The sequence below is a fragment of the Tachypleus tridentatus genome, chromosome 11 (genome assembly GCF_004210375.1).
Source record: "Tachypleus tridentatus isolate NWPU-2018 chromosome 11, ASM421037v1, whole genome shotgun sequence".
Taxonomy (NCBI): Eukaryota; Metazoa; Arthropoda; class Merostomata; order Xiphosura; family Limulidae; genus Tachypleus; species Tachypleus tridentatus.
The window spans coordinates 98,680,459-98,705,028 of record NC_134835.1 but is presented as its reverse complement, the minus strand read 5'-3'; the positions used below and the strand labels follow the sequence as shown (position 1 = coordinate 98,705,028).

Genomic DNA, 24,570 nt, shown 5'->3' with positions numbered 1-24,570 from the left:
ATTACAAGTACTTACCCTCGTCCATGGTCCAAATGTAAAGGAAAACTCTCCTTTCCAAATATTTTAAATGTTTCGTAGTGATGTCTGTCCATGTTTCCTGGGATAAATAAAGCACAGTATTAATACTTCCGACGTTGCGACGATTCTATTTCATTTCTAACATGTTACCTTGTAATTTCGATCCGTGTATATTTTCTCCTTCTTAAAATATTCCAATAATATGTACGTCGTACTATATCGTACACAAAGGAAGGTACACGTTATTTTTTTTTTCATTTGAATTCATGAATTTTGAGTCAAGTTCACTGTTATATTTAAAGCAAACTGATTAGCAACAAACTGTAAAAGTAAAAATTTACACGTTTTTCTCAAATGGAAAATTTTCATTTGAAGTGTAACTTCTTATATATATTTCGCTAACTACTAGACCGTTCATGTCTAACATGCCATTGTTTATTCAAACGATATATATGTGCTTTTGTTTGTGTGCTGTTAACAAGAGCTTAGTAACACCAAAAGTCATATCTAGCAAGCTTGTTTGCTGTGTTAATTTCTCATTTGAGTTTATGTTTATAATACCAATTTCATACCAGCCGTTCTTACTCTCAAAACTCCTCACATTTAGTTCTTATAGACTACTAGGTTCATATATACAGCTCTTAGAATCTATTAACATTTCAAATGCTAGGTTCCTATTTGATTTACTAAAAATGTTAACATATAATTAAAAAAAGAGGTTTATACTTTGATAGTACAATTACGGTTTCTATCGAGATTATCAGCACCATGAGCAATACATCATTACACATTAATTTAATAAAATTAATAATCATGAAGTACTCGGATACTAGTCATATAAAAATACCGTGATCTTTGTTAAGATTGCATACTAATTATGATTTCCATGAGCTCTGTTAGCACCATTTCCACTACTTAATTCATTCGTACAATATACAACATCTAAGAAACTAGAATGTAGTCTTCACAACCATGAACAGATTGAACATTGGTTAATTACTATAACCCTCTTTTACCATAGAAAACATTTTTGACATTAAAATGACATTTCGCTTAAACAATTAAAAAATACCTATTAAAAAATCCAGGACAGCCATGTCCATTATATCTGCTAGCCGTCTTCCTCCTTTATAAGGTGTTTTATTCCTGACCATCTTGCAGTAGTCATCGTTTTGTTCCCAATCTGCTTTTCGTCGTTTGTGATACGACCTCCTCCATGGATGACGCCAAGATTTTCTGGGAGCGAGGCCTTTTGATGGAAGGAAAACGGCAAAACTTCCTTCCAGTGTGTCTGGATGACCACAGACAGCGTGACCGGTGTCACAGTAGTACCCGCATTTTCCGTGAAAGCATAGGTTATTGGCTGCAATTACGTTTACAGAAGATCTTGAAAAGTCTTTTCTCTGTTTTAATTGTTTAGTTATATTCCTATAAACTCTCAGTATTGTTGAAATTGAGATTAAATATCTATATATCCAAAAATGTTACAAAAATACACAGGCTTTCATAGGGTGTCCTAACTTTTTCACATGATTGTACATACATTGTAAACTTGTTATATTAACCTGTACATTGTCTCGTGAAACTAATGCAATATATGGTTTAATTAACCACTTTTAACTAGTGGGTGTTGTTTTCTACTTTCCCCAAAAGTCAAAACATTTGCTAAGAATAAAGTTTTGCTAAAGTTTTGAGCCCTTTATATTATACCATTTTGAAATTTCTCTACAGAAATCAAAACTAAAAACATTGATTTACAACCAGTCATGTGATAATATGGAGAAATTAACATCACAGAAAATATTCTCACGAGTTTAAACTTAAATTATATATAAAATAACTGATTAATAAATTTTACGTAAGTGAAACTGATAAAATGAGAAAGTACCAAGTACGAAACATCTTTTATCAATGCATAATTGTCCCTTCTGTATATCCTTCAACCACGACTTACAAGGACTTTCAAAGTCACAAGTATATTATATAAAGAAATTGATAACGTTATAAAAAATACATTACCACAAAAGAAAATACAGACCACGAAACTTCTGACTCAGCAAAGAACTTATCTTTTATAATATATAGTACCCTTGTAAACTAAAGATAGTTAAATGGATATATGGATGAGTAGGTAGACAAATAGATATGAAACAATATTATTAATAATCAATATCTTGATTCACGTTTCTTGTTCATCCAGTTTCTGTTACAATTCATCACTGAGCTTTTTAGTGCATTCGTGAAAAAAAGGAAGATTTATTAAATTAGTTCCTGAACCCGAATATGTCATTCAATGATCTGTGGTATGATTCTTATTAAACTAAAACTATCCATTAAAAATACAATTTTTCTTTACACATATTTTAAGTAGAGATCTCACGGTCCCCCGCTGATGCAGCGGTAAGTCGACAATTTTACAACGCTAAAATTAAGAGTTCGATTTCTCGGTGGACTCAGTAGAGACCCCACTGTGGTTTTGCTATAAGAAAACACACAGGTATTACACTCATGTATCCTCGGAGGGCGTTTTAAGTTCCACAACTGAATGGTAAATAGTTTTAAAGACTTAATCACTCTACTGGTGTTTCTCTTAACAACTACGTGTAACATTCAGTTAATGGTTTGCAAACTTGATTACAAAGAAATCAGTTTTAAGGCTCCTGTTTCTGTATAGTTAGTAATACATTTTCTTTTCATGCAAAATTTAATTTATTGATCTCTACAAAAACTGAACAATAAAATATGGCGTTCCAATAAGTTCCTTTATTATAACCGTTCATTTCTGCGGCTGGCATTATTGTCTTGTCGATGTAAATCTGCCAATATGTTAGTTTTTAAGCGTAATTAAACACATATTATTTTCAGGTAAATTATAACTGTCCTGAATGAAAAATTATTTCAAGTTGAATATTTACATTAAATTTGCCATAACCAACTAAGAACTACGAGAATATATCTGGAATTTATACAGTTGTGATGCTGCCCAAAACATGTCAGTTTTATTAGTGTTTTTTTAATTAGGGCAAAATATAGTGTTAAAACACAAAATTATGAAAAAGTTCGATTTTTCTCACCCCATATCTTTAATTTCCTGTTTTCGCGATCAAAGAGAGCCAAAAAATAGTGCTTTCTAATGTTACATAAATACAAGAAATTTGCATAAGAAATGTCCGTATTAGTTTGAATAATCTTATCACGGAATGATGCTCGCAATTGTGCTATATAATGTACATTATGTTTTAATTATTTTGATTGATTAACAAAATTTTGAAGTTTGTAACACATAACATAATAAAATAATTCAGATTATATGAGTAAATATACTGAAATTAGTGATTCCAGTGGACCTTTACAGAATTTGTCTGTTTTTCTGTTAAATTATCAATGATACGTAGTTGGTTCATCGTGTTGAATTTTCTTGTACAATATAGGAAGTAATTATGGAAACGCATAGGTGATACACACATAAGAGTTACGAACATTGAGTAATTGTAACTAGATGGACAAGATATCATTAGTGCCGTATATTATCATAATAGAAAATACAAAAAAATAAAATTAGTGATGTAATGTAAGAGTATGATTTTCTATTTGCTTTAATTACACAGAATAGTGCATGTTGTTTCTATACTGAAATAAATTTACCAATGTATGATTTTGTAGTCTTGTTCCAAATATTCTGTATCACTACCCACAATTCAACAGTTGTGTGTATGCTGTTTCACTTTCTCACTTTCCGAATAAGCTCATAAAACTTTAAATAATATTTATAAGAAAACTTTGTGCATATCAGGCCATAGTTGCGTTTCTCCTGTTACACTAATAGGTATTATTTTACCATATTTTATGAGTATTTGGGATCGCAGTGTTGGTGGAGGATGAAGTCCTGCCAAACTAGTGTTATTTCTGAGATAAAATTTACACCTACACTTATAACTATGCCATATGCAATATTTTTATTGGATTATTATATATTTCATATAAAGAGTATCCTGATCTACTGAGCACAACTTTTGAAGAATTTGGTTTTTGTACCTAAACTATTGCAATCACCAATAGTTTCACGTGCCTGATTTATAGTACTCATACAAAACCTCTTGCTTCAATATGTCATTATCCAAAATGTTCGTTTCTAGAAGTTTTTGTGCGATATTTTGTTCTGAGAGCCATGAGTGCACTTACTATGCTATTACTCAAGAATACGACTGCATATACTTTTATAGGCACATGCTGACGTGACAATGTCTGATTGGTTTCGTGACAGTAAATCACAACGGCAATCTAATGTAGTTAATTTTCATGTATTAACTGGCTGCTCTAGTTATATATAGATAAATACCTAAATGCCAACTGCTGTATTTTTCGAAAGATATGTTATTATTATTTGACGAAAGAAACCTACTGGTGAGATACAGCACTGTTGATAAGATTCTTTGCTTTCTGTCTTGAAAAGGTAAGAAAAAAGTTGTGCTGTTTAATTTAATATTTTGATACATGAAATATTAGTGTTATAAAAATACATTTAGGGACTCCACCTGGTGAGATAAAGAAAGTCTTTAGTAGGTCTATTTCGGCAAGAGCATATATCTCTGAAGTAATATTTAATATCCTTCCAACAACTGGTGGTGCCCTGTGAAATCCTAGCAACCTGGAACCCAACAAAGAATAGGATTAACAGAAAGGTTAAAGAGTAATGTACTATAGGTTGTTAATTAAATATAAAGAAAACTTTTTATTTGGGAAAGAAATTAAAAACCCATAAAAAATATAAATATTATTATTTTGTGTTTTCTTAAATTGTTTATAGAAACTCTACAGTAATTTTCAACACTTTAATTTGATATTTCTGAAGCAGATATCGCAAAATTGGAATATTTATGAAACACAAAATCTAGCACATTAGGAAACCTAAAGTTACGAAACAAATGAAAAATATACTTATCAAACATACGTTTGAAATAGAAAATACCTGTCAAGGTGAAAAGCAGCAATTTCACTGTTATGTCTTTCAAAATCCACAAAGTAAAAATGATTAGGATCAGTTTCTCGGTCTCGAGGAAACCTATGTTGAAAGAAAGCTGTTTTGGTAAGAAAAATATAATTTATACAAATGCAAACATGACAAAGAAACACGAGAAGCACGTCGTTTGTCCTGTGGGAGAAAATAGAAAATATTTTTACACGAGAAGCATAGAATTAACTATGGTGGATCACTATATACACAATATAAGTTTGCTTTCAATAAACATTGATTACAAACAAACAACAAAATGTTTACTCAAGTCAGTGTTTGGATCACAACAAAGTATAACGATATTTGTTCAAACATGAGTACGGATCTTATCTTGTTTTGTTTTTTTATCTCACTTAATAATAGATCTTAATCCAAATGTTCATTATGAAACCCGAGTAGTGTTTAATCGCATTCAGCTGCAGAATCTAAAGTACTGACTTTATTCACAATCTAAGTTTACACGCATGTTAAATGTTAATTTTCAAATCTACGCTATGAAACTTCAGTGCATGTCATTTCTCAAAGCTAAGTTATGAAATATGAGTAAATGTTATTCCCATAGTAGACTATATGAAAACATATTCGAAAGGAGATCCACATTGTAGAACAAGCGTCCCAGTCCTATTTCAGATTTTACTGTCAAACCTGGATGCATATCATATTTCAACCTTAAGTAACCAAATCTATTATTAATCTGTAGAAAAAATAGATATCTGCACAAATATCTGTTTATTTAAATTAAATATTAAATTATTACACTTTAAAACTTCAGTCACTATTCCCAAGCATCATACTAATAGAAAGAAGCACAAAAATATAAAAATACTGCGAAGACATACATCCGATATTAATTTACGTTTTGAAGGCAGACTTGAGATGGCCTGGAAATGTTCTTGTCTAAATGTTTTAGCCCCCACGTTACGTGGGGGCTCAAATGAACGTTCATAGAATGGTGGAACATGTAAGTTTTCAGTATCCTGGAGGAGTTTGATCGTTAAACTAGGTCCTCTGTCAATCACGAGAGAGGACTTTTAAACCCCTGCAGTGAAGAATATTATTTCCAGGAAGTTACATGGCATGTTTATGTCCCCTACCGTGACTTCAAAAGAAATAATTAAATAGTTATATCTGTATCAGTGACTCTGAGACCATAACTACATGAGTTATAAGAAAAAGAAAAACAGCATTTGTTTCTTTAGATTGATTTATTGAATTATTAAATAGAAGTACTCTCTTCTCAGATGTTGTTGCATTTTTTATAAAGGTATTGTTTGTTTGTTTATTTAGAGTTAAGCACAAAGCTACACAAAGGGCTATCTGTATTCTGCCAACCACAGATATCAAAACCCGGTTTGTAGCATTGTAAGTCGTCGGACGAATCGCTATGTCACTAAGGGGCTTTAAGAAAGGAAATTTATAAAGAAAAATGCTTCTCATAAAATGAACGAAAAACAAGAATAAAAAGATAAATAAACAGACGCTTATCAATCAACTTAAATAAAATGATAAAATATTATCTGAATGCTATGTAGAGAAGTGCAAAGTTCCTGATAACAAGTAATAGCAAAATACTGTTTCTGGGTGAATATCTCCTTTGTAACTTATCTAAGCTATTCTGGAGAGTCTTTGCTACAGTTGTTATGTAAAATAGCTCTTTGAATCTGAGCTACGCATGCAAGTTATTGAAACATTACGCATGTGTATCGGTAGCAATGAAACAGTGAGAACAACTCCCCAAGTGCTTTCTATTTATTTCTGGTTTTGATCGATTTTCTCTCTTTCTTGGAAAATGCTGTTTACAGCTTTAACGACGGAAACAGAGAAGGAAAAAAAATGCGATTTGGTATGGCCAACAAGTGCAGTAAAGCTGTCAATACCTTAACACTAACGGATGGGCTGTCTGGACTTGAAAGGAAATTTTCTTATCAAAGGAACTAACGAACGATGGCCAGTATAACTTACTTTTGTCTTTCTTTGAACATTCCGAACAACACATCCATGTCACGTTTGTCATAACGAAAGAATGATATAAAACATTAATGTTACAGAGATTTTGAGATACTGTCAGCTTGTCATAAAATATGAAAATGTTATATAAGTAACGATAAGGAAATTAAAGGATAGACAATATAAAAATATTTACAAGCAACGCTTGTTCTCCTAAAATAGCGAACAAGAGCGGTCTGTGAGCTTCACGGTCTTTGGTTTGCGTCTCGTTGTTGCAGAAATGCGCTTCGAAGTAGTGAGTGCGTTCAAGGACTGACAATCAAGTCCAACGTTTCAATTTGAATAGCCCAAATTTTGTAATGGGTGCTACTGATCAGCTGTCTTCCCTCTTTCTCTAGTTTTTCATTTCGAAATAAAGACAATTGGCATAGCTATTCTTTGGCTTTGCACCAATTTTTAAGAAGCAAACTCTTTTCACGGATAAAAATGTTCATTGATGCTAATGTTTTAAAGAGAGATAGCTGATTTTTGATTTTATATAAAATATAAATCAAAAATAAATGCTTCATATTTTATAACTTCAAAGTCAGATGTTCACAGAATGTACTTGAACAGATTCAAGCAATACAAGAAACCACTAACACACAGTTTATTTGTTTAGTGGACAACAGAAATGAATACTAAATATGCGAACTTGTTTTCATTTAGTCATGGAGACGAGACCTGTACTTTCTTATACATTTGTTTCTTATATTGAAAATCATTTGTGATGTATTTAGTAACCAAGCAACAAAAATTGTATTGTGAGAGCATTTTGCACCTTATGCAGCTTTCTGGGAAAACTGGTAATTATTATTTGAAGATACTCAGATGATTCATTTCATGATTCCGAAGTACCGGTTTCATACATATATATATATATAAATAATATGAAATAAATATTACGTAGTTTGTAAATGTGTTTTAATAAATTATATTCTCTCTATGATAAAGAAAATTGTATTCAAGTGATATTTTTAATTTTTTTTCAAAAATGATAAAATTCAATAAGTGTAATATTTTTATTGAACACATTAGCTAATGATGTATATCAATATATCAGTGATTAGTGTCTTAAACTTGTCAATGTAATTGGTTTTACGACCCTTTTATGAGCACGACTTCCATTTCCAGAATTAGAATAGTATCTTAAGAATAGGAGGCAACGTGTGAGTATAATAATAGTCACTAATAGTACTGTTTAACTATAACTGCTTTAATTAACGTAGCTTAGAAATTACTATTAGTATATACATCTCTTATTGTCACTTGTAGTAACTTAAAATTTTTGAAAAGAAAGGAACTGAGTATAAACAAGACATGTAGAATTCACTCATGCAGCATTTTAAAGTCCATATATTATCAAGATCAACTTGTCTGTTAAAGTGTTAACAGTGTTTGACCTGACGGGACTACAACGACGTTGATAGAATACTAAATATGATTCGAAACGTCTTTTACATTGATGTGTTCTGTAAATATTTTGTTGTTGATTTTTGTCGTTCCTGTATGTTGTACAGAATTAGTTTGCAGATAAACTGCTATTATGTGTTTTAAGTAACACTATATTCATTATAATTAGATTTTTTTCTACAGAAAAAATTTTTTTAACAGAAGATTAAAGATTCATTTGCCCATTGTTTTCACTTAAGATTATGTTTAGGTAATTTTTACAAAAATACTTTCTGTAGTAGTCCTTTCATACACACGTACACTGGTATATAAATTTTTCACTGTGTACAAATTCCATTTAAAGAAGACATGAAATACTCTCTCCAAAACATTGTTTTTGTTTTATAGTTACAACGAATACTTGGAAAACTATTGTCTTTCAACTGAGCTTTTTGTTTTCGAACTTCAAATGCTGTCACAGAGTTTATATACTGATATGTGGAAAGAAAGAGAGCTAATTTTGAAAAGAGAGAGAAAAAAAAGACATTTACTTTCCAAGTAATGTTTGTTTGTTTGACATTAAGCACAAGGCTACACAAAGAGCTATCTATGCTCTGCCCATTACGACTTCTAGCGTTGCAAGTCCACAGACATATCGCTATGTTGCTGAAGGGTTCCAGATAATGATAATAAAACTTTTTATTTCAGCTAACGTTTCGGCTTCATCAGGACTAGTATTACAAGAGCTAATAGCCCCATTGAAGCCGAAATAGTGAAACATTGGTTGAAATATACTTTTTTTAATTATTACTTTTTTGTTTCTAACTTTACTGTCAAAATGTCTAAATATGTAGTACAAAATATGAAAAATGTCTAAATACCTCAAGTATGTAGTACAAAATTTTAAAAATGCCTAAATCATTCTAGTATACAGTACAAAATTTCAAGGCTGTCTAAATCATTCCAATATGCAGTACAAAATTTCAAGGCTGTTTAAATCATTCCAATATGCAGTACAAAATTTCAAGGCTGTCTAAATCATTCCAATATGCAGTACAAAATTTCAAGGCTGTTTAAATCATTCCAATATGCAGTACAAAATTTCAAGGCTGTTTAAATCATTCCAATATGCAGTACAAAATTTCAAGGCTGTCTAAATCATTCCAATATGCAGTACAAAATTTCAAGGCTGTTTAAATCATTCCAATATGCAGTACAAAATTTCTAAAATGTCTAAATCCTTCCAGTATGTTGAATGAAGTCTCAAAAAGAGAATGAATGGTTGCAAATATTTTCTTTGCCGTCTGAAAGTATATGTTGTTTCAATCGTGAGTACACAAATATGACTGGTAATATAAATATATACTATAGATATTGTATACTGTTTTTTTAATATAACCATTATAAAAAAACAACAACAAGTCATCAAGTCAAGCAGTAAAAGCATTTGGTTTTTGCTACCGCGGGTGGACTATTGTATCAAGTAAGAAATGAATTCGATAGGACATACAATGACAATATTCACAATCGCTCGATAATCTAGGAAAAAAAAAGTTATGGAAGAAAACAGAACACGGACAATAGAGATTCGAAAAGAAAAACGACACTAATACAATAAAGTAATTATATTTTCCTTCTCAAGCATTTTAGTCATTGATACTTATATAAGTCTCACCTCATTGGCTTGAACAACGCTTCCTCTCCATTGTCGTATTCGATTATGAGCTTCAACTGGGTCCCGCCCTCTTTTTGCTCTAGTAAAATATATAATTAGAAAATTTATAAATAGTTTCAAGAGGTTTGAGTTAGAGACCAAACAAATGTTTTAGACATTTAAACGTTTCAAACGTGAGCTAGAATTAATTAAAAATACATATATTAAAAATAATGAATTATTGTTTTATTAATCTTCGTATCACTATTAATGAAAAAATCTACTTAATAATGAAAATAAATATGAAATGATGTTGTTGTTTTGAATTAAGCACAAAGCTACTCAATGGGCTATCTGTGCTCTGCCAACCACGGGTATCGAAAGCCGGTTTTTAGCGTTGTAAGTCCGCTGACATACCGCTGAACTACTGGGGGGCAATATGAAATGAATGGGCATTTTCACAATATTAATTACATAATACGTAGTTAGTGGAAGACATTAAACTGAAAATTATATAAAATAAATCAATAGATAAAGCACTTAATGAAGAACATGAATAGTATAATTTTTGCTTTAAAACAAAATTAGCATTTCTTCTGATTTTAGGATATAAAACTTTATTAAGGAAAATGTTTATTATATTTAATTTACAACTTTGTGTAGCTTTGTTTACAGTGAATTGTAAAACTGATCCAAAAATAAAGAAACAAGTTCAAACATTTATATAATGTATCTGAGTAGAAAATTAAACAATTCTTGCAACTAACAACGCTATTTATCTTTGGAAAGTAACAGGCGGATTTAGCAACAAGTAAACAAAATATAGCGTATTTTAGATGCTCGTTAGAAAATTTCAGCAGCCATAAAAACTTGAAAGTAACTTTTTCGAATAGATTTTACTTCATTTTCCTAATATATGAGAAATTTAGCATTTAATTAGGCAATCTATCTTAAGTCAAATAGCAAGACTAAAAAGACCTTTGTAATATAGATCACTCACTTAAGTTTGTAACCGCAGTTAAAAAGATGGTTCGATTCTAATAGTTTGAAAATCTCTTCACAAGGAACTTTTTATTAATTTTTTTAACCAAAAGAACTAATACATACATACAAGATTAGAATAAAATCATAGAATAAATTTCTCAAAAACCAAAATTAACTAATTGAAACTTATAGGAAACTCTAGTGATTACATTATTTTCTAGTTTTGCAAATTTTATTTTAAAAAAGCATCAGAAGTTGTCTGTATTCTAAATTATAGTGAAGTATTTACCAACATGAACAATCGGCATGTTAGCCATGTCATTAAGAAGATCGTCCACAATTGGATCATCTCTTTTGTATAGTTCATTCTGACTGATGCTTAAATGAAACACTTCCCAGTTTGTAAAATTTTTTCTACTGTATCTGTAAAAAAAATAAATATATATATATATATAGTTTTGAACAGCAGTAACTTTAAGAAATAAATCTGTCAGTTATGTACCAATAGCCTCTTCACAACTTAATTTATAAATATGAACAAATACTGATCACTTTTGTCTGAAATCAAAATTACAGTTTTTTAAATAATTAATTTTCTTAACGCTTAAAGAAATTATGTTTATAATTTGATTTGCTTACTTAATGCCCAAGTAATTTGATATGAAAATATACCTTAGGTATAGATATGCATTTATATTAACATGTATGTAAATCAGAGTTGTTCGTTTATTATTATTATTATACATACATACATATATATATATATATATATATAGGTGGTTACCTGCTGGTCCATTTAGGCCCTCTCACCCACTAAACTAAACTTTAAAAAAAACAAAAAACACTTAAAGCACCTCTTATCGTTCCAATATTTATCATGCATTTGTTGAACTCCTTTAAATTAACTGCGACGACCATATGTTAACGTACGTCTCCCAGTGGCTCAGCGGTATGTCTATGGACTTACAACGCTAGAAACCGGGTTTCAATACCCGTGGTGGGCAGAGCATAGATAGCCCATTGTGTAGCTTTGTGCTTTATTCAAAACAATCCTTAGATATTTCATTACAAAGGCAAACCATGCTGTTAGAAAATGTTACGTATTACAATTTATCTCGGATGAGTTTCCAATTTATTATGTTATGTATGTTATGTACTACGGTTTTAAATAACCGGAAATTTGAATCTGAATTTAGATGTTAATTAAATGTTGATATGTATCAAATTTATGATATTTGCCAAGAAGATTGATACACACAATTTTCTTTTTTAACACAAATATAATTTAATATACAAGCAACAATACAATTTATAATACAGGCTATTACAAATATTGGTTTATATACAAGAGTTTTACAAATTTACAAACTGCGCTGAGTCTAGAACCGAATATTTTATCGACGGTCCACGTCCACGACAAGAAATTAATAGTGAGGTGATATTGTTACATATTGGTTAAGCTAGCGCTGTCTTTTCTTGGTTGGCCTCACACCCTTACGAGCTGACTTTTCACCGAGTAAGATAACTAATGTCCTTATAAAAAATACTAAAGTCCGAATTTAGTGCACTAAAGTTTAACGATTCGTAATGTTCAAATTCTGTATTTTTCGTATTAACAAGTGATTATCACAATTATAGCTGTAGCTGACCAATAATAATAATAATTCTCTCTTGCCTTGTTGGTTTTATATAACAATCATGCGAGATTTTCATACTTTCAACAATGATCGAAAACACACTAGCGTGTTCGTAAAACAAATATAGAATTTTCTAGAAATTCAGAGAACAGGAAGGATTTGTGCAATACAAATCCAACAAATGCGTCACATGCATCAAACTGAAACACACGTAAGTGTTAAAATAAAAGTACAGCGGTAAATTCGTTACAAAAAATAAAACTGAGCTGTCTTAGCTGAAAATGGTTCCTATCCCGCCAAAATCCATACTTGTATCTCTTATCCTACTATTCTCAACATTAAGTACGAAAAAACATGATCTATAAAAATACTAATTATCTTAACAATCTTAAACAATTCAATCAGATCCACTGTGACTCTTCTTTTTGTCCAAGAGAAAAAAAATCAAACTTCTTAGCCTGTCCTCGTAAGATAATTTTTCCATTTCAGGTATAATCCTAGTAACTTTCTTCCTTTTAAATAATTCATTGCCCTAAGATATGGCACCCACAACTAAACTTAACACGCTAAGTATGGCAAAACAAACCGTCTATATGATGAAATTACAGCCTATTTTATGTTTTTATTCAGTATTTCTGTAGGTACAGTATAAAATCCTACTTACTCGCCGCTGGCAATTGCACATTGCTTGAATGGTTTAAGAAACTAGTGAACTAAAACAGTTTTTAATCTATTAATTTTTTCAGTGTCCAGACCAAGTGCTGGTGTCATAAGGTATGAGGAACTGGGTGAACAAATGCTAAAAAAAATGTAACTCTCCAACGATGATCTTCTTTGGTTCCGCTTGATGGTTCGTAATGAAAAATCTAGGGTTCAATTACACGTGATAACCACAGTGTAGGCTACCTATTATGTACTTTTGTGCTTAAATTAAAACAAACCTTTCAATATCTGAGTTTTACAACCATTTCAGTTTTACCGCAATGATACGAACGAGGACTTAAATATGCGAAATAACAAAATACGGGGAGTCGCCAACAAAAATGGCTTTTATATCATTCGTTGAGCAGGTATTTTTGCATAGGACGAATAACGCGTGTGCTACGAATTACCTGAATTAATAGTTACTATATCTGCATACAATAAAATAAAAGTAACATAAAATACACAAATATTCTGTCTTGTGGTGAGCAACACACACAGGCAAACTGTAAACGCATTGTGCATTTTTCCACAAACAAAATTTGTAAAACCAATCTATATTTTGTCATAAGCAGAAACTGTAAACCCATCGTGTATTTTGTCACAATCAAACTGTAAATCCAGCATGTATTTTGTCACAGTCAAACTGTAAAACAATTGTATATTTTGTCACAAGCAAATTTTAAACCCGATGTGTATTTCATCATAAGCAGAAGCTGTAAATTAATTGTCTATCTTTTCACAAGCGAAATCTAAACCAACTATGTATTTTGTCATAAACACAAACTGTAAATAAGTTATATCTAGCCCTTTAAGCCATGGGGACGTTATTAAGTGGCGGTCAATTCCAGTATTATTTTTCAAACAATAACCCAAGAGTTTGCGCTTGGTGTTACTAACTAGTTTTCTACTCTCTAGTCGAGTATCTTCGCGTGAAATTAATCAAATAAACAATCGTAATCTTCCTATTGCGAATTTAAACCACTAATTTGTAAAGTTATGAATCAAGCATATATTTAGAATTAAATACTGTACACGTTCCAATATACTAATATCTAGAAAGACAGACAATCCATAAAGGTTTTTGAAAGTATGGGAATATTTAATTTATTATTATTATCCATAGATAAATAAATTACATTGACTGACCACTTAATTAGGTATCTGTTTATAATATTTGGCTTCTGTCACATGTCGTCGTGATTATGGACTAGAACTGGTGAGGTGTAAGCTAATGAGTAGCAAAAGATGCGTTTTTTTCGATTTATTTCAATTGTTGAAAAATATGATTTTTAATATGTGCACAGATACTGTGAGGAACTTATGGTGGAAAATGCTACATTCTAGATCTTCTAAATAACACTTATAAGACCAAGATTTAGGAAAATGACTGATGTCGCTATAATTTTGGTCAGATGGTAGATAATTGCATTATCGTTTTGAAAGTGTTCTGTCCATTTCGTGAAGTAGAAGTGACCAAAAAGAAAATTAAAAAGGTATGATAAGAATCAAGTGACCTAGCTTCCGCCATAATATTATTACCCACACTATTACAGCATCTTCAATGTCTTGCAATAGAAGCATATAAGCAGGGTCAAGGGTGATTATCTTCAAATTTATACAATAAAGCTAGAGCATCAAAGCATAGAGTGTAATTTATCTTCAATATTACGAGCATCCAGTAATTGTTATCTACAATATAAACTTTAAGTAACGCTGAAGTTGTGCTTTCCTTGTTGTAATAGATGTAAAAGTTGTCATCCTGATTGACTGTTGTATAATACATGAAGTGTTCTTCGCATATGGGCGTTGAAACAACCTTTGAGATATTTTCCACTTTAAAACGTGTCCAATTGTTTTTTCTTTTGGTTTATTATCAGAGGATAACAGTCACAGTTTCATTATTATTAAATAGACATATTTATTTCACAGACTCTGAAAAAAGACAATTTTGAACAGCTAATGAAGTATGATTATTGATAATAACATTTTTACTATATGGCTATCAGTTATTACGCTTCTTTCAAAATGAGACAGGTTCTTGCAACCACGTTTTGTTCCACAAGCTAATAAAGATAAGACCTCATTTATGCAAGTGCAGCAATGAAGAAACAAATCTATAGAAATCTATCTTCGTACAGTCATTCGTAAATATTGTCTAAATAGAAAGTCGAGTAGTAGAACTTAAATTATATAAGATGCAGAGCACATATTTTGCGACAACAGAATGTGAAGCCTGAACTTTTGGACTCACAGTCACAGCATGATAACAGCCATCCTAATAAGTTTAGAATATCAATAAATATGATTTTGCACTACGTTTTGTTTTATTTACGATTGTTGAGAAATTGTGAAATGAGAAGCTATTTATCTAGTACAGGAAATGATAAAGATCACACTCTAATTAAAATGTTAACTTTTGTTTGAAAAAAACAATATTAATGAAAGCAAGTTTTGTTTAAAATTAATTAATAAAATACCAGTAAAGATATTAACGCCAAAATATTAAAAACGTTCTTGTTTCATTAGTTTTTTTTTAAGTATGATAAAAACTATACTGATTTACAGAAGTGTTTTGTTAAGTTTGACCTAGTCTAGAATATCCAAATTTAAAACAATATTTAATTTTATGGAATAAAAATGTTGTGTCTTTAAGAAAATTTAGTGAAGGCCAATAATTACTTTTTGAATAAACTGTACTGATAATTTCTTCTCCGAAAAGGGCCAAAGACCGCTTGGAGGGGTCACTTGTTTTAACCTCTCACACCTCTATACAGTAGTGTGTTGTCTACAGTAATTCAGTTGACATTTAAATGAAGTCGCGTAAAGAGCGTTTAAGGCTACAATTTATACTAAGTGACGTCAGTAAAATGTACCATATGAATCACAAGAAGAATTATGCACTCTGTAGGCCACAACACAGCATGATGTATGAAGTTTAAAAGGAATAAATAAAAATGTATTCTTAATTTTCGTTTTTTATCTTGAAACGGAACACTTCCAGGGACCTTGATGTAGTGCATCTAGTATAGATGTATTCTATTAAAACGTATTTCACAGCAGTCACTGTCAATTGAATTTGTTATATTAAAACGATTTTAGAGCATATTCATGTCATCAAAATTCATGTCGTAATGTCCAGTCATACTTTTTCTGACCACCTTGATCTTGACAATAGTGCTGCGGGTTGATTTCCATAATTTATGTTTCCGTCATCAGACTGTCATGTTGAAAGCGCACTAAATTTTCCTGATGGTCATGCCCGTTATGTACTCTTTTCAAAAGCGATCAATTTTCAATCGTATTACACCACCTACAGACGCCAGTGTCAAAATGTAGTTCTGATACCCCACGTTCCTCTGCGAATCTTTTTCGGCTTTGGTTGTAGTTACCTAACTTGCTCCTTTACATATTTAAAATCATTTTGATATAACGCCTTCAATCTTGTATAACACTAGTTTATGTTAAAAATTCACATTACAACATCTATAACATTTTAAACATACCTTAGAAAATAAGGTGTGTAAATTGCTTTTCGTTACAAGTCATTGCTAAACAACATTTTCTAAGTATCATTGTTCTATAATATTTCAAGCGTACTTTTGATAAATAACTACATAACAATTATTATACCTTTACATTTCAAACATGGTATTTGAGTTTTATCTTTACGTTAATTGTTTGTTTGTTTTTGATTTCGTGCAAAGCTAAACCAGAGCTATTTACGCTAACCGTCCCTAATCTAACAGTGTAAGACTAGAGGGAAGGCAACTAGTAATCACCACTCACCGCCAACTCTTGGGTTAATCGTTTACCAACGAATAGTGGGATTGACTGAAAGGGCGAGCATATTTGGTGTGACGGGGATTCTAACGCGCTATCCTCGGATTACGAGTAGAATGCCTTTACCATCTGGCCATGCCGGGCTTTACATTAATAATCTACCACATTGCATGTATAGTAATGTTGTATAAAGTTAAAACGTGTTCTCAAATTACATTCATACAGTATCTCTATTATAAACACACACATACATTTATGATATGATATTATTGTATAACGTTACAAATGTATTCAAAAACGATCTAACTATTCCACATCCTTTACTGCAAATGTACACTATAACAGACATGGAAATGATTGTTACATAACTAAACTATAGATATACAAAAAAGTTTCGTTGTTGCTGTTAAAGTACTGGGAATGACCCAGGGATTAGTTTATCGGTTTTTGGATAAGAAGTAAAAAGATGGAGGCAAACATGCCGAAGTGATCTTTCAACTGTCATTCTTGATTATGAGAAACCAACTTGAAGTAAAAATGTATCTCAGAATGGCTGGTATTGTATTAACACATTTATTAATGAAACAGAGAGCAACGTTTCGACCGTCTTAAATCACCTACTTTATTAGTAAAAGTGTTAATACCCATACCAGCTATTCTGAGATACACTTTAAGATGTCATTGCGTTATATAACAGTCAATCCCACTGAATAGTCTTTCGGTGGGGGATACTGTTGACTGGTTACTCTTCGCCTGAAATGCAGTTCAACATAATGGACTGTATGTATTCCTAACTAAGTATTAGTACCTTTAACTTTTCCCTTGAGTCAGTGTGTCGCATAACGTATTGTTCGAGTTTGGAAAATTAAATATTAAGATTTGTCTATAAAATTAGTCAAAAACAATACAATTAATAACTAACATACAAAAATATCATATGTAACAAATTTATTCCTGGTGTTTTGTTTTCCCTTCTATGGTGTTTCGTTATTTGATTAAAAAACAACAACAATAATTATTTTATTTAATTTATAAATGTTAGTAATCTATTTACATATTTTTTTTCAATTTAAAAATTATGTAATTGCTTCAGTTGAAACCGAAAGTGACATTACTTATAAAAGTATTAGGAAAATAAAAAAATTGGTTTGTTATTTCGACACATTATTATTATAAAGAGGATCATAATAAAAAATAAATGTATACATTAAAGAGCCAATGTGTGTGACTTACTTGGAAGTGATTCCTAACAAGTCTGCCAAAGTAGGGTTGAACGTGTTTTGGTACCACTGCCTTCTGATCCAGCCTTTTCTTGGAGGAGTACCGGCCACTAGGATTAACAAATCTGAAAAATCTTCTACTTCGGTATTACTTGACGTAGATTCTTCTTGTTCAGTATTCTCCGTCGGCGTGTTCAGAGTTTCAGAAGGATATACTTGTGTCTCTCTACTTCCTACGGTATCTGAGGGTAGACTTCGACTGCCGGTAGCGTATATGGTCTTTCTTGAAACCTTGTTATCTCTATTCCTCTTTAGAAATCGTCTATGATGGGTTACATGAGTATCACTATTAAGTTCACGTGAATAAATAACATTTTCAGAGTTAACAGCTATATTAAAATGTAGCCTGTTTTCCCGCAGATTAGTTTCCATTAATACCACTAGCGTTACAACACAAACTAGAACAATTCCTCCTATTAGACGTTGCTTTAACTTCATTTCATAAACAATCCAATTATTTAATTAATTCGAGCTAACACGAAGGTGTTTTTTCATTATTTAAATATAAGTTAGTTAAATCGCCGTCTATCGCTGGTTTCTGTTTGAAGCTGAGCACAAAGTAACGATCAGTTTACGTGGAGAAGGAACCATTGTGTGGATAGAACTTCAGCGACATCGAGTATCAGGTCTTGGTAAACCAAAAGGTAACTTATTCCCGCGTACTGGTTACCATAGCAACAAATGTTCACCTCACGTTGACATCACCGGCTGCATCAAAACTATTCGTTGAGCTTTATCTTGCAGTCAGCTGCTTACGCATCTTCAAAGCGCTGTGATGAAAATTCAACATCTCTGGCTCTGAAGACCAAGTAGTTCCTAGCTTGTACTCTTCCTGTCGATAGTCTCACCAACTTGTTATAAATAACACAATGCCAATAGGCTATATATGACAGAAAACTAAGATCTATTGGAAGATACCAATATTGGAAAAATTGTTTTTTTCCTATTTGGCATAGCAGTTACACATAGTTGTTTTAAATTAGGGTAATTGCTAGCAGCATAGTTTGTTACTATTAATAAAGCTTTTTGGAACTTCCAAAACAATATTTACAGATGGGTTTTAATATCATCTACTTTTAACAATAGAACAACATAAAGTTTATAATTATTACATTTTTATTTGCATCATTTTGTCTGTGTTAAAATACATAAAACATAGAAGAAGTACTTAAAAACACAAACTATGATTTGGACATAATATGCACATTGTGTAAAGTTATTGATATTGATGCAAGAGAAAATCGTTTACAAATGAGGCAAACATATTATGTTAATGTTTGTTTAAATAATAGCTTTGAAAATTTATATATGAAGTCTAAAATTTACTAACTACAATTTAATTGTTTTTATTACATTGAATTTATAAAAAATCAGGAATCATATATTTGTAGATTTTTATGTAAGATTCATTCGAAGTTTATTATAATATATATTTAATATCCTCGTACATAATTTTAGTGTATTAATAACCAAGAAACGAACTAATTAAAACAAGAGTCTAATTATTTTAAGCCAACATAACCGCACGTTTCTGAAATATTTGTAGAAACGAGCTATATATAAAAGAAAGTCACGTGTTTACTGTAATTTTAACACACTTAAAGGAAATCGGTACAATACAGCATATACATTTCTCAAGGAAAATTAAACTTAAAAAGTTCTGAGTCATTTACACACAATGAAAATGGGGCAAAGTTAAAAAAATTCAATACACTTTCAAAGGTGTAAACAATTACAATAACACCTTCCGTAAACGTAAACAATAACAGAATGCAAGACTCAGTAGTCTAAATGTAAATGTTATTTATTTATCATTTAATGTTGAAATGGTTCGAACAATTGCTTCTTGTTATTACAGATAATTTTCTGTAACAGCTACTTGTTAAAATCTTCAAAGATGAATTTAATTTCTTTGCTATTTTCTAAGTTAATTAATCATAATTAAAACGTTTTTAGGCATTTAACTATGACCACAAAAGGAATTTATGGCACTACCTACTTCTTTGATTTTTCAATTTAGTAACTTTGTACAGAAATTGGTAAATAAATTGAAAACAAAGTAATAGTTTATTGTGTTTTACCATTCATTCTATGTAATTAAGGAAAAATATGAAATCTATTCTGAGTAATAAAATTTACCCACTTAGTAAGCTTAGAATTATCTTTAAACCGATGATTCATTTACGTAGTTATTTTAAATATGAAGACAGGATTCTTACAACGCATCTCTTTCACGTCATGTATCAATTTTCACTTGCAAGGTGTATCTTTGGCAACGTGGTGTGTACAATACGTTGTCTGAGCTACGTATTAAAGAGCTTGCATAAAAGACAGTACTCAATCAGTCCATCCAGGTGATTAAGTCACTCGACTCATAATCCAAGGATTGCGGGTTCGAATCCCCGTCATACCAAACATGCTCGCCCTATCAGCCGTAGAGGGGTTAAAATATGACGTTTAATCCCTCTATTCGTTGGGAAGAAAGTAGCTTAATAGTTGTTCGTGAGTGGTGATGACTAGCTGCCTTCCTTACACTGCTAAGTGAGTGACAGCTAACACAGATAGCCCTCATGTGACTTTGTGAGAAATTCAAAAGAAAGAAACCAAAATTTATGACATTCATTAACTGTTTCCATATAAGTTACTCAGTCGTTGTTAAAGGTGTATACAATATGTGTATCGTAAATGTATCATTAATAAACTTAGAAGTTCTAATTGAAAATATAACTTAAAACAAATTAAATGAAGAGACTGCTAATCAACTTTTAAAAATGTTTTAATGTTGTCAAACTGACATAGAAAACAACGTAAACCACCCTCATCATACAGTTACGTTGAGCCTACGGGTTTTAATATATATTAAGGATCAAAGACAAGCTTCTACTTTACTAATAGTTAGTATGTCTTAATGTTTACGTTTACTAAATCTATAACAATGCTATTAGAAGTCACACATAATACGTATTTCTAAATGAAATACTTATAAATAAATATTACACATTTTGCAGGAGTGCGTGCAACGTAAATCCTGTATTTACAAAAAATGTTATAGATTTTTGTGAGCAACTGCAGCTAGATAATAGCAGGTGAACAAACTCGCTGCAGGTTTTCCAATAAAGCAGATTAATCAGTTGACTCGTTTTCATTGTAGTTTAAAGGACAATATAAAGCAAAGTTTCCTGATACGTTGGAATCATTCAGCTAAAGTCTAATGTCTAACCTATCAAATATGCATATTTAAAACGTGGCACAGTTACCAATATAGCACACGTTTCTTTATGTGCAACAATTGAAAGATGAGAAGAGGAAGGCCAGGCAACAGTCTCCTTGTTTACACTATGAAGCTGCTTAAACAATAGTTGAAAACTACTTTTACAGACTGTAGAAAACTAGTTTCTAGATAATGGCTTAAAATATTTCGGAGAAAAAACATTTAAAAGTAGAATAACCATGGGCTAAAACCTTAGGGTATGTTGTTAGTATAGAGTCATTAAACATTCATGCACCGATTATCAACGGCCTATAATATATATACGTATAATTCAAAGTGTTTGTGATTCGTTTACTATAAATATAGACAGAATTGGATATTTCTGGTCTATATATCCATTCACAAAAAAGTTAATTTTTTGTTACAATTACTTCAATTCTGATATTTTTTAAATTTAAAACACTAGAAATTATTATTCCACAAAATGAATCATAAGTGCGTCTTATTTTATCTTTTATGTATTTTTTCTTTGATTTTCTTACGTACAGGGTTTTGTGTTGTACTTTAATTTTTATTCATAATATTTCTGAAATGCAGATATGCAAAACAAAACGATTGTGTGCAGAGGCAATTTTGTAAAAAGGTTTGATTTGGTATTTTATGGTGATGGGTTTTGTAAAGCTGTTAAGTTAACGATTCTAAAATGTAGGTGTCTTTACAATAGCCTGATCAGGCAACTTGACTGTTAGCAAAGCGGTGAATAATGAAACTTATATAAATATGATAGTTCTAATGAAATGATGTCTTTTTTCTTAAAATTCTTTAGTTTAAAAAAGACTAAAAAGAAAAGCAAACAAAATCCTTCAACCAATTTGCTAAAAGACATTAAAATAATACAATAAAAACTAATTCTCTGCATATTTTGCACATTATGTTTTAATTTTCCCTTATTTAAGCCCGGCATGGCCAGGTAGGTTAAGGCGTTTGACTCGTAATCTGAGGGTCGCGGATTCGAATCCCGGTCGCACCAAACATGCTCGCCCTTTCAGCCGTGGGGGCGTTATAATGTGACGGTCAATCCCACTATTCGTTGGTAAAAGAGTAGCCGAAGAATTGGCGGTGGGTGGTGATGACTAGCTGCCTTCCCTCTAGTCTTACACTGCTAAATTAGGGACGGCTAGCACAGATAGCCCTCGAGTAGCTTTGTGCAAAATTCAAAAACAAACAAACCCTTATCTAATGTTGTTTTATATACTATTTTGTTTTTTATTTAAATATTTCAAAATAAAGTCATTACGTTAGAAGATTATTCAAATAAATTTATATTTTAAAACAGTTATTTTATATTTGAAACATTACTTTTTATACTTAAAGTGGCATTGTGTTTCATAAATATACCACACGACAACTTAATTCTACCCCAATATACTTATGACCTTACTACAAAAGCTAAACAATTTTCAATCGTTTCAACCAAAAATTTAGAAACTTTCTGAAAAGATAAAATAACCAACTTCATCTTTATTAATTTTCCATGACTTTGTGGAATACTTAGATTTATTCTTTATTGAAATATACAAAATAAATATATTTTTGTTTATTCAGAATATATATGTATAAGAACTATATTCTTATGCAGGGTGTTCGGAAAGTCACTTTGCACTTATATATTTATTAATAGACATGTTTCAATATAGAATACAGGAGATAAATATGAATGACAATTATAAACAATGTTGAAAGTGACCCCCGTTTGTATCAATACAGGCCTGGATCCTTCTTATTTTGTTTCTAAACACCGCTATCTGTTGTTGGCTTGAAATAGACTGAATAAAATATGATTACAAAACTGCACAGCGACTTTCCGAACACCCTGTATAACATTTTTGTATTGATTTTTGATTACTCCATATCTTTGTTATTAGATTAGCTCATACGTTTTTCTTTTATTTATTTTTACCTCTTTTGCAGTAATTGATTGATACTCTTCTATATTAAATAACGTAGCTTGGGTAAAAATGTGACATCATAATAAAAAAGTGTATTTTTTATAGAAAATCTTATTCTTTCAGCTGTATCCGCATATATAAATTTTCTGTATTGTACAAATACTTTTATAAATATGGAAAATAAATGTGTTTCATTAATTTGTTTATTTTTATATGTTCGACGACTTATTATAAATATATTTTGTATCTCAAAGCTGTTTTCATTGTATAGAGTTTCCATGTTTGTTCTATTTTTTTGTCATTCCATACAAATTTATAAATAATTCTAGTTTTTTGTTAAAATTTGTCAGTTTTAAGCCTAAACCTATATTACTCATCAAATAATATATTTTAACTGTCCCAAAGAAACATAACTCACAGAAATAATATATTTAACTAAACACCTACAACCAGTTTGTTGTCAACACATAAATTTATATTTGCATTTTTTTGCTGTTAAGCACAAAGTTACTTATTAGACAATTTGTGCTCCATTTACCACAGGTATTAACATCCGATTTCTAGTGTTATAAGCCTACAGACTGAGCCACTATTGAGTTTTTATTTGTAACAAAATAAGTTTAATTATGATCAATCAAGTATAACATAATAGTTGTCAACCTTAAAACAAAGAATTTAAAAAGGATATTTATATTTTACGTTTGATGTGGTTACACAAACCAAAAAGTCACAACTTCTATAAGAGTTTAAAAAAAATCAAATCGCTAACAATTCTAACTTTCATTTTTCAAACATTCATTACCTAAAATTTCAAATATTTAAATTATTGATTTTTCTGCGTGTTAATTTTATACTCTCTCTCACGTTTCTTCTGATTAATGTGCATAAAATACCTTACCAATATAAGAGTGTGATGTCTGGCGAAACATAATTATAATTAATTAAATTTATAATAAAACG

At 30.8% G+C, this 24,570-nt stretch overlaps 1 protein-coding gene across 5 annotated transcripts in view; it reads right to left on the bottom strand.

The window, feature by feature from the left end:
* LOC143232877 (extracellular serine/threonine protein CG31145-like) overlaps positions 1-24,570 on the bottom strand; it is a 53,338-nt gene that overhangs the window by 6,857 nt on the left and 21,911 nt on the right. For 2 of the 5 annotated variants that reach the window (XM_076468874.1, XM_076468873.1), the window contains 7 exons: positions 18,404-19,301; positions 11,338-11,471; positions 10,086-10,164; positions 4,988-5,080; positions 4,554-4,666; positions 1,091-1,381; positions 16-97 (listed from right to left, as the gene is read on the bottom strand). In XM_076468874.1, coding sequence (XP_076324989.1) covers positions 16-97; positions 1,091-1,381; positions 4,554-4,666; positions 4,988-5,080; positions 10,086-10,164; positions 11,338-11,471; positions 18,404-18,888 — 1,277 coding nt within the window. In that variant the 5' untranslated portion in view covers positions 18,889-19,301. Of the gene's footprint in view, positions 1-15; positions 98-1,090; positions 1,382-4,553; positions 4,667-4,987; positions 5,081-10,085; positions 10,165-11,337; positions 11,472-18,403; positions 19,331-24,570 lie in introns of all 5 variants that reach the window. The other 3 variants (XM_076468872.1, XM_076468875.1, XM_076468876.1) reach the window with 3 other exon arrangements.